This window comes from Melospiza melodia, chromosome 1, assembly GCF_035770615.1.
Source record: "Melospiza melodia melodia isolate bMelMel2 chromosome 1, bMelMel2.pri, whole genome shotgun sequence".
NCBI classification, from domain to species: Eukaryota; Metazoa; Chordata; class Aves; order Passeriformes; family Passerellidae; genus Melospiza; species Melospiza melodia.
In genome coordinates, this window is record NC_086194.1 from 89,168,358 (window position 1) to 89,188,829 (window position 20,472).

Consider the following 20,472-nt stretch of genomic DNA (forward strand, 5'->3'; position numbering starts at 1 on the left):
AAACATATGTATTTGTTCTATCAGTAGTACAGTAGTCTGTAAGTTTTTAATTTATTATACACAATACTGTGCTGAAAATGTCTTCATATCACACTTTAAAACTCTAGAGTTTATTACTGTTTTTTTAAATTGTGTATTACTGACATGCCTAAAACATTTAATAGAGAATGGACTACTCCTTAACACATTAGGCACTACTCTACTAATATACTTTATTTAACTACAAAATGACATTTCAAACCAGACTATGCCAACAAAATAGTAGCAGGGAACCTTCAACTATTACATGATACAAGAGAAGAACAATGATTCCTTGAAGATGACCACTATGCCAGACTAAAACTTAATAATAGAATGAAGAAAGGACTTCAGAGCAAAATATCTTAACATATACTAACAAGTCCATTTTCTTCCTCAAAGCTTCACGGGAAGCTGAAAAATAAGGATCAGTGGGCAATACTAATTGTGTTGGCTTGTATTACTTTTTCAGAAGACTTAGTGCTCTTTAGTGCTTAATGCTACTCAGTGCTTTAATTACTAAAATTGTTAGCTAGTTACATCTGTATTTGGAAATGCAAAAAGAAGTCTGAATGCAAAACATTCAAAGCAAAGAAATGTTTAAATTTTGGTTTTTTTCTCCCTCTCCCTCTAACCTATTTAGAAAGGTTTTTTCCACTGCTTCATTGTCTGCACACAGAAAGATCATTTGTAAAAACCCCTCCTGAACCTGACTGACTATATAGGACCCAATAAAGCTAATGGAACAAAAAGCACTATCAATGTGAAAAGAAACAAGAAAACAAAATGGCCCACTAGCTTTCAATAACAACAAAGATGTAACTTGTGCTTTTGTATAAACTTTTAAATATTTAAAATAGGTTTTCAAGCTAATTGCCTACCCATGCACGGAAGGTAAAAATAGATGATTCTCTAAAGAACGCAGAATAATCTGTCATCCTTCTACTCAGAAACTGAAACAGAAAATCACAAACCACATAGTAAGTTGTTTGAAATACCCATTATTACCATATTGAGTTTGCCTGCTTGTACTAATGTAAGAAAAAACCCACTATCTTTGAATTCTTTGGTGAAAGGATGCACTGCCACAAATACATCTTCACACACTTATCAAGTTTGAGAGAAGCCCTGGCAGGATATTCTTTCTGTTTGCTGAAAATTTGTTTTTAAATTAGCACTGTCAATGAAGTGTTATGTCTGGTAAAATAAGCTTTGCATTTACTGTTGCTTTCAACTTATTCCTGTATTTCTCAAAAGTACCCTCTGAATTTGAAATCCATCCACAACCCCAAAGGGTGAGGGGAGAATACAACACAATAATTCTGTTTACACTGGATGGATTTTTGAGCTGACTGTACCAAATCAAAGGAGGACGGATGACAATTAGTGTTCTTTACCTAAAGCATCTGAACTTTGAAGCATTTTTTCCCCTAATATGATTGTTTTATACATTTCTATAAGCGAGTTTTTAAAGTAGGAGTGCTTCACATAAGAACCTCAGCAGGAACCAGACCAGAGCTCTACCTTCTCACTGCTTTTCCAATGCCTGTCCTGATACCCTAACAGGGCAATGATTAGAACCTCTGAACATCTGCATAGTAAAAAGCTAATTCTATGAATAATAGTTAAGAGAATAATTCCATAAATAATACTGGTTAACAATGTAGAAAAACATATAAAAATAACCAAATTTAAATTTTCAGATGTGTCACAAAACACTTCCCTACTTCTGAGGAAAGAGAACTTACATTGTTCGTAAAATGATATCAAGCTTATAAATATGATATATTCCCATTATCCCCATAAATGCCTATTTTTTTTAAATGGCCATTATCTCCCTCTCTTTGACTCAAACAAGTTTTAGCAAAGAGTTCTCAGGACTAAATGGAAGCATCAACTAAAGCTGTAACTAATCTTTCCCTTTTGAATTTGACACCCTTTGATTTTTCTAGATGTACCCTTGTCTTATTCATTCAATTCCAGAATAGAAATTTCCAGCTACATTAATCATTATTTCATCATGTCTATAATTTGTTTCTTCCCCAAAATATTTACTGCATTCCCTTTAGAGATGGGATTTTTAAACAAGTTATTTAATATCCTCTTTGTTCCTGTTGTAGCAGCTTTCATCAATGGCTTGGCCTAGATTCCCCAGCTGTGTATGCACTGCAAGTACATTGGGACACCTCTCACAGGGACCTTGCCAGCCACTCATTCTGTTCCCTCTCATTCCAGCCCATCTTTCAAACAACAAAGGAATTCAAGATGAAATCCAAAGGACAGCAGTGCTAAGGCATGGAAGATATTGTGCCAGCCAGCGTGTTATCTCCAGGTTCATTACACACCAGATGTGACTGCATAGTAACAACAAATGTGTGAGACAGAGAAACCTTGAGAGCTTCTTTAGTCCAATACTAGGCCAAGTCTTCTTGGAGTTGCCCTTCACAGCACTCAGGCATTCCCATCTGCATCCCAAACTAAAAATTCTGTTTAGGAGCTAAATTGTGTTTAGGTGATCAGCTCAAGTTATCTTTCTGCTGTCCATACTTCATTTAGCTCCTGCTTCAGGGATGTCCCTCTGAAATTTCTGTTCTCTTGTACCTGAAGTAATAAAGTGTTTCTTTGCAAGTTTTGTACCTTTGCTGCTCACTGCAACACTTTCTTTAAAAAGAGATCACTAAATACAAACAAGCACAGATTCCAATGCCAACCTTGTGACACAATGAACGACTAAGCCTACCCTGCTTTCCTTCCTTCCAGTCAGTTTCAGAGCAGTCTTTTGAAGCCCTACTTCTTACTATCTTTCATTGCCTCTTTCAAGGAATATTTTCAAAGAAAATAGATGACAGTCTGTATTTCTTTATCCACACTTCAATAAGATGTTTAAAGAACTCTTAATACAATAGTACAAAGCTTTCCTCCACTTCTTCCACATTAAATTTTAAGACTTCCCACTTTTCAGATGCATTTAAATTTAGAATATTATAGCTCAAAGTGCCAATGTTTATGACTTGCCTTTGTTTCTTAAAGGTGTGTAAAATATAATAAACTTGAAGCATTTTAAATTACACTTACTTACTAAAGACAAAAGCTTTTTTATGTGTTCAAAGATTGCAAAATTAAGGCAACCATTACTAAAGAAGAAAACAATTACTAAAGAAGAATTAACTGATAATTTGTGGCCTAAATGCATTTCAATGTGTGTTCTTAAATAAGTTTACAATATAAGTGGTATGTAGAGCAAGTAATGTAGATATTTTTGTTTGAAAAAAAAATGCATACAGTGTTACAAACATACAGATCCTGTATTTATTTTCTTTTAAATAACAGTAGTTCTTTGTATTATTATCAGTGACTCACAGCAGCAGCTCCACATCATGGTTATGCCACTTTGAGTACTGAAATTTCTCTGGCTGGGTAGAAAGTAGAGCTATTCCAGGGCAACATAACATATGCATGCATACATAAAAACAAAAGGTATTTTTATGAACACCTATAACATTCAAGACTGTATCCAGCTGTTATCCCAACAGCTAGCCTTAAATACCCTTGGTTTTGAATCTTAGTTTTGCATCTTCCTAAATCTAAGTATATTGTCTCTTTCACAAGCATTGGTGTAAACACAGTATTTTGGAGTTTTGTCACAACTGCATGATATTTTATCCCACCTGTAACAGCCTCCCTGTGAGGATGTTTTGTTGACTTTATTTTATGTAGACAATGTGATCTAGGCAAATCTTCCACTAACCAAATTGCAGTTGTTTTGGTTGAGTTTTTTAATGGATTTTTGCATGAAACTATTAAGATTAATCTTTTCAAGAGAACACAGATTTATAATGACAGTTGCCTTGGCAAATGTGTGTTCCATCCACTTTGCAGCTTTAACAGAGATGAGAGATGAAACTTTTTCAAAAATTGAAACAGCAAGAGACAAAAAAAGCGGCTGGTTACTTTACCAGGCACAACTGCAAAAGGCACCACATGAGTGTTTCTGATTGCACTTCACATTTCTAAAGCTGCTCTGAAATTCTACGATTTTGACAATGTTGGATAAAAAAAAAAGTATCTAGCTCAACATTTTTGTTCCATCCTTCAGTCTGATCTTCAATGCACTTTCTCTGTGCTAATGTATGCAAAGTAGGTTGAAAGGGTGTCTTGTAAACAGAGGCTCTGCTTCATCTTTCCTGGAAAGTTTTGGCACAGCAGGTGTGACAAACCTGTCCTCAGAATTTACTTTTGTCTCATGTTAGCACATGTGCTGTAGGAGAATGCAATGGCAGATCATTACTGACCCCCCTGACCTGTCAGTCAAGAGAGATGCTGACTTCAGATCCTCAGCTCATGTAAACTGATGTAACATGAGCTTTATGTTTACCAGGGGCTACAGCTCTAATACAAATTCCAGTGACAACAACACAGGAGTTTTTCTAGCACAGGAGTTTTTTTTAGGCTGAGGTTTTTATGTCCAAACCAAGAATTTATAGGGAAATTTCTTACCTTTTTCTTAAAAAAACCCAAACAACAACAACAAACCAATCAACCAACCAACCAAACAAGAAAAACCCCCCAAAAAACCCCAACACAACAACAACAACCACCAAACAAAAAACAACAAAAACCGTTCAATTCAGGGTTTCCTTAAGGGTTTTTCAGGAACGGAATTAAGAAAAGAAAAAATTATGTGTCTGTCTCCCTCCTCCAGGACACATCCTCTATCTCATTGTCACTTCCAGAAGGCTGATAAAAATAAGCCTGCCCTTAAAGGAGCAGTTGTTTGGCCATATATATATGATTAATCATATATATAAATACATCTCCCATACCTGGGAGGGGAAAGGAAAGGGATCACTCTTTTCAAAGTAACTGCATTTTACACTTGCTCAGCTGCGTTAAGTCTACACCAAAGTAACACCCAACTAAGACATCTCCATTTTGGGAACTGAAGAATAGCAGAAGGCAGAAAAAGAAAGAAACAAGTCACTTATGGCTTATGTTTCTCAAAAATGAAAGCAAACTGCACTTAGATCCTGATTACTATTATTATGATAATCTGTTGACATAAACCAATACGGTTTTAAAGATAAGAGATTTTCACAGCAAGTTCTCAGCCCTGGAGCTCCATGTAAAGTAACAATAATGTGTACTATAAACTGCAGAAGCAATAGGGCAGAGGGAAGACAAAAAAACAGAACAGTAACAGATCAATTTTCCATATGACATAGACCAAGCACTCTACAATATTGCTTAAAACGTTTGCATTTATACTAAGCCAGAAAATATAGATAAACAAGAAACTGGTAACAAGTCAGATTACTTTTACTTAAGAGTAAAACAGCTGAAGAACATGACTTTGTAAGACAGAAGGAAAAATTGATGTTAGGTTAAAATGTTTCAATTTAGTGCATAAGGGACATAATAATGTGAATTCTTAAGAAATACAATCAAAAGTCAACTTCTGGAGAAAAAAACCAAACCCAAAGGTGTCTTTAAGCTTGATTAAATGAAAACCGCTTTACTCTTTTAGTGATTTGCTAAAAAGATACACAAAGATAAAAAATTACACACTTATGCATTTGAAAAAGAAGTTTAACCAGTAATTTTAGAAGTTAAGAGAGCTTTGCAAAGGACTTTAACCCATTTAATAGGCTTTTGTTTGCACTAATAAAATATTTGGTTGCTTTCCAGATCACTCAGCAGAGATCAAGCCACCATCCAAGTGCAACGTACAAAACACACTGAAAAAGGAAGTTCTTCTCTTAGGGCTTTCTTTTTAATCACCACTTACTACTTAACCAACAAAATCTCCCAGCTAAGAAAAGAAGTGCTCAAATCTGCTTCTGTCCTTCCAGGATGCTAAAAGGAAATAAAAAAAACCTGTAACACATCATTCCCACATTCCCTTTTGTTGTACTCTAAATTCACAGCAATGAACTTCAACTTTTCTCTTAATTCTGCTTTCTCAGAGGATTTATATGCATGGCTTGTGGTCCATCTAGACAACTCTGTGGTTCACAGCACTGTCAGCTGCTGTGCTCTTCCCATGGGACTCTCAAGCCTGGCCAGTTATGCTGGTGACAGCAGACCATTCCTCATGAAGAGTTCAACACTCAGGCACACCTAGGCAGAGGTGAAAAAGTAACTGGGAGAATTTGGGAGGGAAGTGTGTGAGCTTCCCTCACCCTAATGAACAGGGAGGGACTGAACTCTTTTCAGCTGGGCTTGGTATTGCATTGAGAAGAGATGTTTCTCCTCAGTTCCAGTGGCATCCATAATCCCTTCCACGCTTGCTTGATTCCTTTTGAGACTAAACCTATCAGACACTTAACCAAACAGACACTATTTTCCTTTGGTGTTTGAGTAGATTTTTATTTTTCCAAATCTATGGGTTTTAATCCCATAAACTGCTTTGGGGAAAGCAGAGAACAGGTAACAAACAAAACTTAAGTTCAGCCTTTTCTTCTAATTTTTTCTGATACCACTTTTCATTTTCTGACAATACCATTGTTTTGAGATGAAAACAGCACCATTATCCAACTAAAAAATCAGCAGACACTCTTGTTCCTTGTAGGGTGCTACACTGCAAGCATCTGTATTGTCAGCCTGCTGCTCCTGCAAGTTGCTTATCTGAACTGATATGTGCAAGGAGGGAGATGCTAATGCCACTGTGCACACTGATGGTGCCTGTGTGACTAACAAGTGATGTAATTTACTGCAGTGCTTGTATTTCTTCTCTTCCGGGGTGCTGGCACCAACCTGCCTTATTCTAATTTTGACAACGTATGCAGCTAGATGTGCTTTTCCTTCTTATTTTAGACTTTGAGCTTTGCATGCTTTTCTGCCTGAAATTTCCCTTCTTGTAGCATTTATTCTCAATTACATCCATATGTTGGACCTTGCTAGCTGAATAAAAACTGTAGCAAATACAGGGTTACCCAGAATAAAAATTACTAGATTTTGCCAAGAAATGGTATTGCCCTGACTTATGATCCTTTCTAAAATTTCAAGACAACTCTCTAGCCCTGTGTGACTGACAGATCAGATTCCTTTTGCAGCTTCTCTTCTTGTGCACTCTATTAAATACAACTTCCCTGGTTATTATGACCGTACTATGCTGAAACCATTTGCAGTAAGATTTCAAAGCTACTTTTTAATACCACTTTGATGAAGGAAACTTTGAGAAACTTTTAAGGTACCAGAACCTGTTAGACACAAAACCACCATTTGTCTTGCCTAGTTTTGAGTAATATGCCTTACGTGTAGGTGCCACTAACCTTCTTTTGGTGGCACTTGAGGCACTTGTAGGTGCCACTAACAACTTTTCGTTTTTTTGTTGTTGTCTTTCTACTTTGTTCATCCATTCCAGGATCGCTTTTATTAACTTGTAGTAACAGCTGATGATCACCACCTATTTCAAAATACCAGAACCACAGCAATGTTCAATTCAGTGATCTGTCCTCACTTCTTCCATACATCACCCTAACTCTTAGCCTTGTATATACATTACTCCGTGGACTCAGTTTTCAAGGCCAAGCCTTTAGAATATGAACATTCAACACAATGCTATTCTTTTGATAGCAGCTTGATTTCAGTGTGCTGAGACTGCCAGCTCCCAGAGTAAACATGATAGATATTTTATTCCCCAGAAGCCTTGTATATTTAAACAGATATTTGCTGATTGCCTTTTGTGAGACTGGAAGATTTTGGAACATGAATTGCACCACAGAAGTTTGTCTCAGGAAAAGCAGGATTAGGTGCTACAATTACACTAATATTTCCTAGTAATTACTGTCATGGCATTTTCATATGCATACACATTTCTGGGATTTTTGTTTACACTTCTCTTATAAATTAAACAAAAAAAAAGGTAAAAACAAGGTTGGGGAAAACAAACAACAGACCCAAACAAACAACAACAACAACAAACCAATCAACCAACCAACCAAACAAGAAAAACTGAGTAGTTTCACCATCCTGAGCGAGGACTTAAAGATCAACCTGAGTCACACTACTAAACAGTGATAGCACCATACTGAAAATGAGGAACACTGTTTTCATATTTAACTTTCAATTATTTTTCCAGTATTACTTTAAAAAAATGTAGTTCAGTTTTAATTTTAAAAGTAGTCTAAAATTTTTTAAGTGCAATCTGTATTTTTCTAGAATCTTTCAAAATTATGCTTTATGACTAGTGATTTCTGTTTTGACTAATTAAGTTTACCAAGAAAAACATCTTGATAAAAAATTCCTAAACCAGCTCAAGTAAGAAGCTATTTTTCAAAACATGCTTTTGTCTTCCTGACAGCATCCTCCAAGTGGTAGTAGGAATTCTTAAAATTAACAGAAGGTGTATGTGGAGGAGGTGGGACATTTGGAAAGAGTGCTCCAAATGCCAGATCTATCATCTGTATTATTAACATGTCAGATCTGGTGCACATGAAGATGTATTTCTGTGCAATGAATACCCCTCATGATATATGATTCCTGAGGTCGTGCTGAAAATGTGATGAGGTGTCCATTTAAGACTGAAGGAATGTCCTGAGTAAGGAGCAAAACAGGATCCTGAAGTGCAGCAGCTCCATGCAGGGGAGGGAAGCACCTATTTGCTACACTTTTAATGAGTTGCAGTGTGAAGTTAAAAATAAAAACAGCAAGAAGAATGCATCTTCAAGGAGTGAAAAGATAGCAGATGTGTCAGCTCAGGAAGCTCCAAGGCCAAGAGAGCTCTAGAAGACAGGGCTCTCTCTCTTTGCTTCTCCCTAAATAAATCCACTCAGGCCACACATAATGGCTGAGTTGGAGCCTGGGCTTCCATGAGGAAAATACATCAAAGAAATCCTGAAAAGTTAGGAAGAGAGACTAATGTCAGATAAGTGCAAAGTATTTTTCTTTTGCAACTTTTTTTCCAAGTTTTATAATTCCAGAAATACTGCACTTTTGGAAGGTTACCTCCAAAAGTGTTGCAGGTGAACAAAATAAAACCCCAATAAATATGGATATTTAGCATCCATTTCCCAGCAGATATGCACAGCTCAGCTTGGGGATTGGAGTGGAAAGCCTCAGTTAATGCACTGATATGCCTGCAGCAGCAGACAGAAGGTGGAACATATTGTGTATGTTTCATCAACCACGTATTGTGACTATCTCCTTGGCTCTCCTTTTTTGATCTACACCTTTAGGATCTCGTGAACACGTAAGTGTGAGAAAACTCTTGTATTGTCATCATCCCTAGAGCCAGTCAACAGCTTTCCTTGTTAGCTGCCCAGACAAATGCCTGGAAGAGTTGAAGGAGGTGGTGGCAGTTGAGGAAATTTTCACACAGCAGTGAAACAGGAACAAATCTCACCCAACACCTTCTGTGTCACTCCCTTTCCCCTGCAGGCCTTTCTGCTTCCATCTGATGCCCTGTAACTGGGCCCTTGCCATACCACTATTACCAAAGTGAGAGGATGGTGGGAAAGATTTAATCTGATCTACCCAAAAAGATCCTTCATGCCTCAGGTATTTTTCCTGGATGCCATGAGGCAAAAAAATGAGATGCCTAAGGCAGAACTTACCAATCAAGTCACTAGGAAGCCCGCCATACTCCAAAATGCCTATTAGCTATCATAAAACCACCCCATGCAAAAACACACTCCTTTACCTCACCTACTCAGAGAACTCTCATCCTGGCATCTCTTGCATCTTCCTCTTCAGCTTTGTTTACATCCTTTGAGATTTGCATTCCTTCTTTAGTCCATGCAAAGCAAGAGATATTCCTGGCATCTGTGTGTGCATTGCCATGGTTACCTAGTACATCTGCAGCAAAATGGGTTGGTCCATGACCTGACACCGCAGCTCCAGGAACACATTCCTCCCTTGTCCACTGCTTCTCAACCTCTCTGGCTGCAGCTGTTCTTTGGAAAATCTCAATGCAAGCAACAGTGGGGTACCCAACACAAACTCTCCCAAAGTCTCTAGCATGTTTTTTCCCTATCCAGCGTCTCTAAGTGTGTTTTTTGGCAGGTCCAGTCTTTGAAAAATTCCAGACAATTTTTCCAGCAAGCCATCATAAATGGCACACCTGCACATTTGACCTGCTGCATTTTATTTGAGGGTGCAGTCATTACTTGAAAATTTAGACTTGGAAATTGAGCCTCCAAAGCCTGCTTATGAGAACACCTGTGATCACACAGCCGAGTCTGTCAGGGAAAAACAAAGGTTTGGGGCACAACAATAAGGACCAAGAAATCTTAAACAACAATCTCAGCTGGTTGGGGGACAAACAGCTCCCTCCTAGAAGAGCAGTTTAGGTTACTTTGGTGTCACAAATTTTACAGTACAAATTGAATTAACTGTGACCTACTTAGATATTAGCAAGCCAGACATCACTCCTAAATAAGTGTTCAATATCAAATGAGGTATAAACAACAAAATATTGATAAAATATAATGAAAACAAATTTCAATCCAGGCAGAAGGCATATGTATTTCCACAACTGGCTCAAATTTTCACAGAAACAAAGCTTATTAACTTTGTTTTTTAAGCAACATCACTCTCAAGGGTTTTTTCTCCAGGCAATATTTATAACAAAATAGATATATAAACTGTTGTGAAGAATCCTTGCTCACACCATTCATCTCTTCCCATAATTAAGGTTTCTAATATTCATACCAAATTTGACCTATTAAAATAAACTTAAAGCAATGATGTAATATCTGGAAATGGTACACTAAATATGTGTACCACACAATGTCAAGGCAAACACAGATATATCAGATGGTGATTCTGAAAACACAAATACCAATAAACTTCTGCAAGGAAACCAAAAGCTGTAAATTCGAAATGGATTTGTAGTTATACAGTTACGTAAAATAAACTGAAGTTCTCCAGACTTGATTTAGCATGGCTGGAACAGAGTGGACAATTTGTCTGCATCCCAACTGCAAAAAACTCCAGGCAAATGAAAAATCACCACCAAAATGATGACTTGTACACCTACCTTTTCCATTTATTGTTAATGCTGATGCAATTGTGGCTGTTACTGGCACTGGCAATTGTGGCACTAATGGATGTATCCTTGGTCGGCTCCCCATCCTAGCACGCTCTGCACCAGGTCCTAACAAAGCTCCCACTGGTTTTTCTGCTGCTACTTCTGGTGCTACAGAGTCATCTTGATCTTGCTCTATATGGTCCATTTTATCTGGGCTTTCATTCTGGAAGCCATCAACTGTTGTCCGGCTCTTAATTGGACTTTTGGGCACTAGGATTTTAATACCTGATTTTGCAAGGTCCATATTTTTACGTCCAGAAAGCGACGGTGAATTGTTTTTCCGGAACTTCTGTGTGGCAGAAAAAAGTTGACTATTTTTTGACTCGTGTTCTTTAGTCATAACTAAAGATTTAGAAGATGTCTTTGAAAAAGAACTATTGGTAGACCTAGAAATTTGTTTTCTGGCATTATTTGGAGAGGTCCTGTTTGTCCTGGTTAATGTGCTTTCTTTCTGCTTTTCATTGTGGCGTCTGTTAAATTCATGTATATATTCCTCACAATTGACAAGGTGCTGTTCTGGCTCCCAAGTATCATCTTCGCTGTCGTATCCTTTCCATCGCACCAAATACTCTGTTTTTCCTTTCTTGTTTTTCCTCTTGTCAACAATTCTCTCTACCTGTTAGAAATCAAAAATAAGCATTAGGCATGGCGAGATATACAACTCAAGAGAGTGACCTGCATGTAAATAATTTGTTAAGTGCAGGCAGATTATATAATTTTCTTGTTGTTTTGTAATCTGTACTTTAGTTCCATAGTATTACAGTCTTTCGCTGCTGACTGGAAATCCCTCACTTTAAACTTTAGATTGTTATTTTTATCTCAAAAACATGTTCTAGAATATCAAAATTGTTCTTCACTAAGTATTTTGCATGCACAGGAATCTGAATATAACATCTTAAAATTGACAATCAGCACTGGCCTCAGAGAAGCTCTTGCACCAACCTCAAGGTGGACATGATTTCCCTCTCTCAATACAGAAGTCATGTTTAAATATGCCGTATAAATACAGGGTGTTTACCTTACCAAACTTATCAATTTGATATTGTTTGAATAATTTGCTTGCTTAGCATAAGGCATATGTGAGAATCTCTCACTTACAATGAACTAACCTTTAGCTATCAGGGACAATATGGAACAGCTTAGGAACTGGGGCAAATTCAGACAATTTTTTTTGAGACTTCTTGTGAAAATAGAATTTGTTTTTGCCAGAGCCTTTGATACACATACTTGAACAAATTACCATGCCTCACTTATCTGCAAACAGAGATGATATTTATGTCACAAGTATTAAGCATGCACATTCTACAACTGCATGTGGAGCCCATGGGCTGGAGGAATTCAGGCACTGGGGTGAAGCAGGCAGGGCAGACAGCAGCAGCTGCAGGGGCAGAGGTTCATGCCTCAGACTAAAACTTATGCCAATCATGCTAATCCTGTGGAAAGGGAATTCTTTTACTGAAAAAGATGTAAGTGCAAAGCTAGTCTTAGGGTTTCCCCTTTTTATTTCATTTTTTCTACCCACACTGATTCTTCTGGTAAATCCTCCATCTCACTTCATTTCAGTTATGGTACTGATATAGCTTTCTTACTCATCTCTCTCTTCTTTTTGGTAATAAAAAAGGCAGGTGTTTGGGACCGTTATTTATTAATGTAAGTCCCAGCCCTTCATGATAAAAACCATGCATAGAAGCTGAGGTCACACCTACCTAGAAGAACCTCTGAAGAAAGACTGACATTTACAGGAACAGAATTAACCCAAATGGAATGTCTACAGAACAGTTTAGAAGGATGGCAGGAAAATACAAGGATGTATGGTGCACATATTGACAGTGTACATATATGGTATATGATTCATTACCAAATCACATGACTGCTGACAACAGATTTTCTTAAGAGTGCATCTCAATTTTACATGTGACATGCTATCATAATGTACTCCCAGGTTTTCAACACTAAGGTTAAATGATTACTATTATTATAATCTCAGCAGCAATATAAGGACATACCCTACAACTGCATGTGATACCCTGCAGGTGTTGTACAGTGTCATCAGGCTGTTGCTCAGCTCTGTGTGCATAGGTCTTAAACTCAACCAAATCAACGCCACAAAAAACAAGAATCAAATAAAAACAAGCTCCACTTTTGCCTTGTTAATCTGCTCAATGCATTCTATAGAGAGATATGCAATATAAATTGTCCAAATTTTATTTAAAATCTTAAAATACATAAAAACTATTTTTATTCTGATTATTTAACTTTCTAGTAGTTACTGGGATTGAAACTACGCAGCTAGAAAAATGAAACTTGTTTTTCCAAAAACTATTTAAAGACAGCTTAAAAGAAAATGTGACTCCAAGAATTGAAGAAAGTCACGACAGGGAAACATGCCTTCAATTTTTTCTTAGTAGAGACCAAGTAAAAAGACCTTCAAATATTAAGTCAGAAATGTTAAATTAAAAACTAAGAACAAAATCATGAATCAAACTTCCGCTCTTGTCAAAAAAGCAGTTACTGGTAGTCTTGCTTATCCTCTCTGCTTCTCTTGACCTTCTAAAATAGACTTTAAGAGCACGATTCTCAGAGAAATATCTCTACTACTACACCAAGGTATTTTTATTCTCTAATACAAAATCTTTGTAATGAACAGCATCAATTACTGAGCACAAAGTCCTGCCACTGTCTTTCAGTACTGAAAGGCCACCCATTAAGGACATGCCCTTTTCAAGTAGGAAGCCATCCCTGTCATCCAAAAAACCAGATACCTTGCAGAGATAATAGATGAAGTCTAGAACAGGAGACACAAAAATCCATTCTTAACCTGATGATTTATGGAGCAAGCAGAAATGCATAAAGAAAACAGTTATATTTAGCTGTATTGTCCAAGCCTGCAACAAAACCTACTTTGACATTGCTCTTTTTGATTAAAAGGATTTTTTTGTAACTCTTCATTTTTTCTTGAACACATCTTTTGTTTTATATACAGCACAAAATTTACAAGAATTAACCTGTGATACACAATTTATCATGCAGATTCAGAGCTTTAGTGAGGGACTTCTTTTTTTGCAGACTCAGTTTGGTTAGTCTGACTCCCCTAGAAGCACTTGAAAAACTGCTCAGGAATATTCTGCCCCAATACTTTTGCTGATGATAACAGCGTCATAAGTGTTTCTCACCCAGAGCTGGGAGCAAGATACATCCTTAGCCACAATCACACTAGAAATGCTGACTAGTACGTTGTGACAACTACCATTTTTACAGTGTCCCATGCCCTGTCCCATACCATGGGCTAGTACTTAGTTTTAGAGATTAAAATGTTCTGTACTGCAGGATTTGCCATTAATGGTTAGTTTTCAAGTGTTGTATAAGAATCACAACAGAAGACAAAACAACATAAAAAAAAGATAAAACAGGTGTGAGGGAAAGTTATCAGGCAAACTACCTGGGTGGTAAAAAAAAAAACATCTCCCAGTTTATTTTAGCATGCTAAGTTATCACTTTCCCCACCTGGGGGGCACTGATCAATGACACTCAAAAACTCAGGCAGCAGAAGAACTGACAGAAAAACAATGAGCTGCTCAGAGGTATAATCAAACACTGAAATGCCAAATTATAATCCCACTAACCACAACTATACACGAGATTTCCCATCTGTAAAATGGTAAATTTCTCCTCCCTCCACAAATGTGGTAAAATTGGTTCATGCTTGCTCTCCCTCCCTGAGGATTTTAATTGCTTTTATTACCAAATTATACACAATTTACACTCAAAAAACCTCCCAATAAATGAACAAACAAACAAAAGTTTGCATGGTTGCAGGCTGAAGTGTCGCCTGGCTACAACATCACCAGGTGAAAATGACAACACTGCGACTCCTCCCTGTCCTGTGCTCGGAGACAACAGCTCCTCCCCATCTGTCAGCACAACTTCTTCCGTAATTATTCCCTAATGTAGTTCTGCCAAAGTGACCTGGTTTAGATATTAAGAATACCTGAGTTAATGTAGGCATCCTGAAATAACTGGTTTGGAGAGCAGCCACATAGGCAGTGTTTTCTGACACATCTAAAAGGACTGCAACTTTCAACAGAGGACAACAAACACCTATAGGCTGGACTGGTCCAGTAACCTCATCGTCAGGAACAGGACATGCATTCTTAAAGCCTGATGAAAGCTTCTCAGTTCAAGTCACTAAAAGTAAGCATGAAATTCAAAAGAATATTCTCAATCTAAAGCAATATCATTTAGGCACATTTGTAAATTCAATAGAAGGCATGCACTCAGTCACTGTACATGTGTGTATATATATATATGAAAAAGATCATACTTTGAACATTTGAAGAAATTAAACTAAAGGTACATCTGTTGGTGGGTGAGAAGGCAACAAAAAACAGAAAGACCAAAATGAACACATGTAGGCAGGTAAATATTCAATGAGTATTGCCTTGTTTATAATAAATCCACTGTACATTCCCATCATGTTCCTTTCTGGCCTCATGCTCGTGTCAGGCTAAATTAATTTAAAGTTTACAAAATAGAATCTATTGGACTTCATACTCTACCTGTTGTCTGTAAAATATAGGAGAAGGCCTTGTTCTGTTAGCTGAAGGCTATGCCTACATTTCTGTTTTTGTTCAGAGCAGTAGTGCAATTTGGAAGCAAATCCTTCCCTCCTCTGCACTATTCCTGCTTACTGTGGAATGGCTTTATTCACAGACCAGTTTTGGTATACAGGATGTGGATTCTTTATGGAGAAATATAAACTGGAAATGGAAATGTACCAATGCATCTGTCACACTTCAGCCCCTAAGGGGGCACACAGATCCAAGCAAGTAACACCTCTGAACAGTTTCAATACATGTAGTGGCATGGATATTTGATCCTGAGGGGCACCACTAAATCTAGTCCAAAATAAAAGTGCTGCACAGCAGAATATGTAGAGGTGGGGGCCACAGCACCAACTGCTTCACTCTACCGGTTTTCTCCACTTGAGCCAAATTACCTCTGGAGATATTCCTCAAGTCAGAGACAGAAAGCTGGAATAAATGCTAGTCTTACATGACATATGTATGCACTACAAATGAACAGTCACCCTTTCTTAAACTGGACACTATTTCATACACAAATGGGACCTAAATGATCCCCCATAAGCAATCAGCAATGTTTACAAGTGGTTGCATCTTCCATTTATTAAAATCTTGCAGAAGTCAATGATAAAAAGTATTCAAATACTTATTGTAAACAAAATAAATGCATTCTACATTAAAAAATCAACTAATAAATAGCAGCATACCACATAAAAACCATTAAGTGCCATGTTTTGCTTAAAGTAGTTTTGGGGAAACAGATACTCAAAAAGATATTTGATGAGGATGTCAAAACACATCTGAAGGTCTGTAAAATGAGCACTAAAATCTTATTTTACACATTTTAATAGAAAATACATAATTTCCCATAGGATGACTTAAGACCAAGTCACAGTATTGCTCACTGCAGTTAGCACCAGCAGGGAAATCTGAAAAACAGCTTAACACATATACATAGAATATCAAAATCTGTATAGAAAAGAATGTAAAAAACCAATATTGTATGGCCTAATATCAAATAGCATCATCAAGAAATTACACTAGGACATCATATAAATCCAAGAGTTCACCTTCACTGCAGCTCCACGTTGCTCCATCGACAGGAGCCTGGGAGAGCACACATAAGGCTGCTGCCACATGCTCTGAGCTGACTGATTTGATTAGCAGAACAGACTGATTGGATTAGCAGCCGATGAATTGCTGTAAACTGAGCTGCTGCATCCTTACAGCATGACTGACCTGAGTGTCTGTGCAGCACAGGGCTGGCCATGGTGAGGCTGTATTACACATATATTGTTCTGCAAGCCAGAGCTGTGGATATAAATGTGGATCAGATGTGGGCAGATTACTGCCTTTCTGTCAAATTAGCTTCAGCAGATGATGCAGTTTTTGTGTTGCTTTTGTGACAGCTCTGCAATGAGGGGTGATACCTGATCTGGCTGAAGGCCTGACAATACAGTCCACCAACTCGACTGCCTTCAGGCACCAGCAGGATGAGTTCATACAGGATCATCACTTCCCAAGCCACAGCCACTCCCAACCTCCTGTGGAGGCACCAGTGTGTGCAGAGGGACTGGAACACATTCACGTCTATGAGCAGGAGTCCCATAAGGGACTAATGCACTTCTTTGCAATAAAGAGAACTGCACAGCTCAACCTCCTTTCAAAAATTTAAGAGCTGTGCTAAAACAAATATTAAGATTTCTTTTTTTCCCAAGCTCTATTTCAATCAAAGGCTGTCCATTTCTTTAGGATTCCTGGACACAAGTCATGCAAGAGCTAACTTTGAGGCTATCTGTAACATTCAATTAATAAAGTGGCCTGTGGGTTATAATTCACATTTTAATTCACCATCTATATACATTTCTTATCAAGTTGCATATAAAATTTCAATTGTCTCAGTGACGTTCATTATTTATCATCAGCTTTAGGTTTTACATCCTCTCATGGTCTTAGCAAACACAATAGACAAAACAGTTTAATTACTGCATTCTCATCAATGCCAGTGATTCCAGGGAATCACAGCTATGGTGCATGCCATGTCTGGCTGCACATCCACCTCCTGAAAAAGCATTTCAGGAAGTTTTATACTTGTACCTATATTAAACAAACTAATCACTGTATGTGCAACTCCTTTATGATGTATTCAAAAGTGCAGATCGCAATCAGAAAGCAGATCTCTGTAAGAAGCCTTTTCTGTACAGGACATCAGGGAAACGGGTGTGGAGGGAGAACCTGTGACAAAGTCACTTTGCTTTAGAGAATTAACTCCCTGGATAAACAGTCTGCCTGAGACTTACTTCCTCACAAGTCACCACTGATGATTGATGCTAAACTGTCAGCATCACAGATCCTTCCCGATATAATTTACAGAGAAACAGTTGTGATACAAGTTACAGCCTACTGCAGAATTCATCAACTGCTTTACCCTAATTATAGTTACCTAGCTATTGCAAGAATGCTTAAAAAATCTTAATCTCATTTCATCAACTCACTGTCCACAACATTTCTAACCTTTTATTTACACCAAGGTAAGACAGACATTTACTTTCTACTTTGCACAAAAGCAGAATGAAAATCCATGCAAAACTGATAATATATATACAAACATAATATAAACAATTAGCTGCAACAATGGATTCTTACCAAACACACACTGTTTGCCTCCTTTAGAAATAAGAACAAATAGCATCAAATAGGCTTATCATCTTTAATGGAAAAGGTCATAATCAGAAGAAACTATTAAAAACCACTAGCATTGAATTTAGGATACACATTTTTGGCAGTCAAAGCTGTTACATAAGTATTACTATGTTTACTAAGTTACTAGCAATTTTATCATTTCTAGAAGATTTCAGCATCGTCCACATATAGAACGCCAAAGGAAATTCTTCCCATCTTCAATTCATTTGTAAAAACTACATGATAGGATGCAAATCCTGGATGTTTTTTTCCAAGAGGTAAATATTCTGTCTGCACTTGCCAAATTCTCTAGCTTATATCTCTCCACTGCAGTACAAAAAGTGAAGGTCCAAAACTTGGTGCTACCAATGCTAAATAAAAAAAAAAAAAATAGAGAAAACTGAAAGCTATTTATTTGCTAAATAAAAAAAAAATAGAGAAAACTGAAATGCATACTTATTATTGGCAACTCTGGCAACATGAAAAACTCTCAACCAAAGAATGCCCATATTTTGTGTGTGATTGATAATTTGTGAAAATGTAGAAATAATCTAAGGCTACCTCACAGCTTCCACAGCTTGACAATTATTTACTTAAAGGATAATTGTCACTTTGTCCTTCAACAAGAATAATAAAGACTTTGTCAATATTAAGCATCAGGACTACAGACTTGCTTTCAAAGCAGGAGAAATTGGACCTTCAAAAGTGCTCAAGTACAAATGACTGATAAAGATTCAAAATATTTCATCTAAAAGGAGTGTCTTAAGGAGAGACTAGGTCACAGCAAAACTGCACTCCAAGTGTTAGAGAACACCTTGCCACAGCGAAGCCAGCTCCAGAAATGGGAATTGTAACAAGAAAGAGGAGCAGAAAAAAGAAAATCATAGGACAGTTGAAGAGTGAACTTGGTATGCTGTAGTCAATTTATCAAATTTTATTTAATTCTACAACAGTTTCATCTACCAACGCCAAACAAGGCTTTTCAGCAGCCTACTGCCTACAGAAGCACCGATGTCAAGTCTGCTATTGCAGAGCTGACCAACCTCAGTAAGAAGGGACACAGACCTCAGCTCTTAGAAGCTTATTCAGTAGCAGTCTCCTCCTTTTTCCTCTTAGAGGTCTGGGGATGCTAGTTCTAAATATAGTAGCAAGAGCTTTCTCTGGAATCACTTCATCCAAGAAGGCACAATACACACTTAGAGCCTCCTACCTGGCTCCTCTCACTCTTGCATCAAAAGCTTATTTCCATAAGAAATAAAGCTCCTGGATACAAGACCACGACTGAATTTTTGTAGTCAAATACAAAGATGCTAAAAAATTCTAAATCACAGTTAAGAACAACATTATTTGCTGGCTCCTTCTGTATTCCTTACCTCAATGCCAACATGCCTTAGAGGAATGTGTGTCCCTGGTCACTCTACTTGCAATAGGACTTCTCTCAATACTTGATCTAGAAAAGCTGGTGATACAGAACTTTCCCCTAATCAATCAACCTCAGTGAGTGCTTGCATAGCTGCCTCTTAGTTGTGACATTCTATTTCTTTAAGAGATTTATTAGCAGATGAACTTTTTTTCCAGACAGGAAAGGTATTTCTCTTTTTGGGTCTCAAGTCTCTCCGTCTTTAGACTGAACCTAAACTCATTTCTTATTTAATACCACTGCAGCTTTCATGACTACACCCTCCCATTCACTTTTGTAACCAGGCTGTGGGGTACAAATAAAGCTGTGGGATTGCTGGTAACTGTGCTTGGCAAAGATTCTTCCAAATTCCAAGGTTTTAAAGTCTATTAATAAAACCAGGTTTTACAGAGCTCATCCACTGTGTACCTTCCTAACAACAACAACAACAAAGACCCAGAGTATATACAAATATGTTCATGCTCTTCACATATAATTAGCTTTTTACTAGGCCTGCACATTGCACATGAGTAGTACAAGTTCTGCAGTAAGGAGTGTATTCAAATTACTTTCTTGTTTCACCAGTATTTGCAACTTCCTAAGCTTTATTCTTCAAACATGTCAATCAGAAAAAAACTACCCTACACTGCATCACTGGTTTTAACACACATAACCTCCTGCTAGTGTAATTTGCATGAAGACATATTCCCAATAATTACCATTTTCCTGAAATGCATCTAATGCTTACATACATTTTAACATCA

General features: G+C 37.4%; 1 protein-coding gene across 1 annotated transcript in view; it reads right to left on the reverse strand.

Moving 5' to 3' along the window:
* CDYL (chromodomain Y like) overlaps positions 1 to 20,472 on the reverse strand; it is a 104,841-nt gene that overhangs the window by 46,585 nt on the left and 37,784 nt on the right. The window contains exon 2 of the mRNA XM_063161332.1: positions 10,997 to 11,663. Within this exon, the coding sequence (XP_063017402.1) occupies positions 10,997 to 11,663 (667 nt within the window). The remainder of the gene's footprint in view (positions 1 to 10,996; positions 11,664 to 20,472) is intronic.